The sequence below is a fragment of the Antrostomus carolinensis genome, unplaced genomic scaffold (assembly GCF_000700745.2).
Source record: "Antrostomus carolinensis isolate BGI_N321 unplaced genomic scaffold, ASM70074v2 scaffold37286, whole genome shotgun sequence".
Taxonomy (NCBI): Eukaryota; Metazoa; Chordata; class Aves; order Caprimulgiformes; family Caprimulgidae; genus Antrostomus; species Antrostomus carolinensis.
The window spans coordinates 17,442-19,451 of record NW_010324615.1 but is presented as its reverse complement, the minus strand read 5'-3'; the positions used below and the strand labels follow the sequence as shown (position 1 = coordinate 19,451).

At 55.2% G+C, this 2,010-nt stretch overlaps 1 protein-coding gene across 2 annotated transcripts in view; it reads right to left on the bottom strand.

Moving 5' to 3' along the window:
• The window catches only part of ZNF384 (zinc finger protein 384), a 20,049-nt gene that overhangs the window by 1,546 nt on the left and 16,493 nt on the right, over positions 1-2,010 (bottom strand). For both annotated transcript variants that reach the window (XM_010170992.1, XM_029085703.1), the window contains 3 exons: positions 1,537-1,615; positions 512-670; positions 1-346 (listed from right to left, as the gene is read on the bottom strand). The exon at positions 1-346 is cut by the window's left edge and continues 1,546 nt beyond it. In XM_010170992.1, coding sequence (XP_010169294.1) covers positions 71-346; positions 512-670; positions 1,537-1,615 — 514 coding nt within the window. In that variant the 3' untranslated portion in view covers positions 1-70. The remainder of the gene's footprint in view (positions 347-511; positions 671-1,536; positions 1,616-2,010) is intronic.

Below are 2,010 nucleotides of genomic sequence, written 5' to 3'. Positions count from 1 at the left end.
GCTGCGCAAGCGGTGCCCCTGGGCGCAGGCTATGCACAAGAGGCTTTCTGCTCCCTGGGTTGAGGTCTCTCTAGGAGCTGGAGAGATGCTCCACTTGGATGGCGCTGGTGCTGACAGTGAGGCAGATGTCCTTGTGATGCTCTGAAGTCTTGTAAGGAGTCAGGTCAAAGGAGCACTGAGGGGGTGGGTTGGGTTGGTTAGTGTCTCCAGAAGGGCCCCCAGCTGCCCCCCCGCCCTGCGGCTGGAAGTGCTGCTGCTGCTGAGAGGCCTGGGCTTGCGCCTGAACCACTTGCTGCTGTGGGTCAGGGATGTTGTGTTTCCGCATGTGCTTCATCAGGTACGTCTCCTGCAGAGGGAAGAACGGTGTGAGCGGAGGGGAGGGCGTTCGCAAAAGCCAAAGTCATCGGGGAGGGACAGGACAGCTCAGGGGGCTGCTCCTGTTGGACCTGAAGCAGCTACTCCCTGGGACACGTGTCCACTTCTGCCACCCCCCAGGGCAGCAAACACTCACCGAGGTGTAGGCCCGGCTGCAGATGGAGCAGGTGTAGACCTTGGCGTGTTTCACTGTGTGCGTAGCCAGGTGTACCTCCAACGAGGCGGCATCCGTGTACGCACGGTGGCAGTTGTGGCACTTGAAAGGTTTGTCTTTGTTGTGCTGCCGTCTGTGGGACTGGGGGGCGGAAGGAGAAAGGAAGCACAGGGAAGGAAGCGAGGGTTAATGCTGGAGAAGGCTTCCCCTCAAACACCCTCTTCCAGCCAGGCCCCAAGCTCCCCAGGCCCCTGTCTGCTGATGGAGGCATGCCTGGCTCCTGTGCAGGGGACAGAGCTTCTCCCTCCAGCCCACTGAATCTTCCCCACAGATGCCCTTTTTCCTCAGGCATTTGAAGAGCAGAGTCCCCCATCTCTCCACAACCCCCATCTTCTCAGTCTCCTTGCAACTTTTTCCATCTTTTCCTTTTCTCTCCTCTTCTGCCTCACTACACATTGCTCCCTGCATCTGCCACTGCCCTTAGGGCAGGATCTGCTTTAACTGCTTGCAGGCATTTACAGCTCCTTGCCATTTGGCACGCCCTACAGTTCCCCTCCTCCAGGATACTGCAACAGGACACACCACCTCCACTTCCCTAAATCCCTTCTCCTATGCCCTCCATTTCATTGCAAACAAACTTTAAAAAAAAAATAAAAATCAGATACCCAGCTTTTATTCTGTGTGACATTTAGCAAAAGTCTTGCCCCAGCTAAGTTAGAAAACTCTTGCAGAACAGATGGGAGGAGCTTTACCAAGGTCTCGGTGCTTTCAAGAAAAGTTTACCATTTTACAGGGTGTGACTGTTGATGTGACTTCTTTGGGTCACTAGTGCCACAAAAGCCAGGAATCTCGACCCCACCCAGGGCTTCCACAGCTTTTCAGTATTCTTTCACTCTCCTCCCAGCTGCCCCAATTTCTCTCTCTCCTCCAGGCAAGGAGCCTCTCCTCCCACTTGAAACCCATGTTTGCCAACCCCACTGATGAGCAGGACAAGCCCAGCCCCTTACCTGCAGGTTGGAAAGCTGGGTGAAAGCCTTTTCACACCCAGGGTGAGCACATTTGTAGGGTCGGTCCCCGGTATGGATGCTGTTGAGGAGGAAGAGCACAAACAGGATGCAGTGAGCAGGCAAGCAGGGCAGACTGCCAGGGCCTGACGCTGTGATCAAATCTCACAGCCACTCAGGAGAGCAGGGAAGGGGATGATGTTGCCTCCAGATGCTGTTCTATCTGGACAAAGAGCTCTGCCCAGCTCCCACGTCCAGCTAGAAGTTAGACAAGATAAGCAGTTAAGCAGATTTCAGAGAGTGACTAGGACTGAGGAGCAAGAGCTTATGAATGCCTGGCCAGTGAGGCACGTGGGCCACCTGAAAATGGGCTGGGAAGGGGTCTGGAGGCCCAGACTCCCTGCCCCAAGCTCAGGAGTCCCGTATGGCCAAGACAAGTCTGTTATTCTGCTTCCGCAGTACCAAGAGAACAGCTCT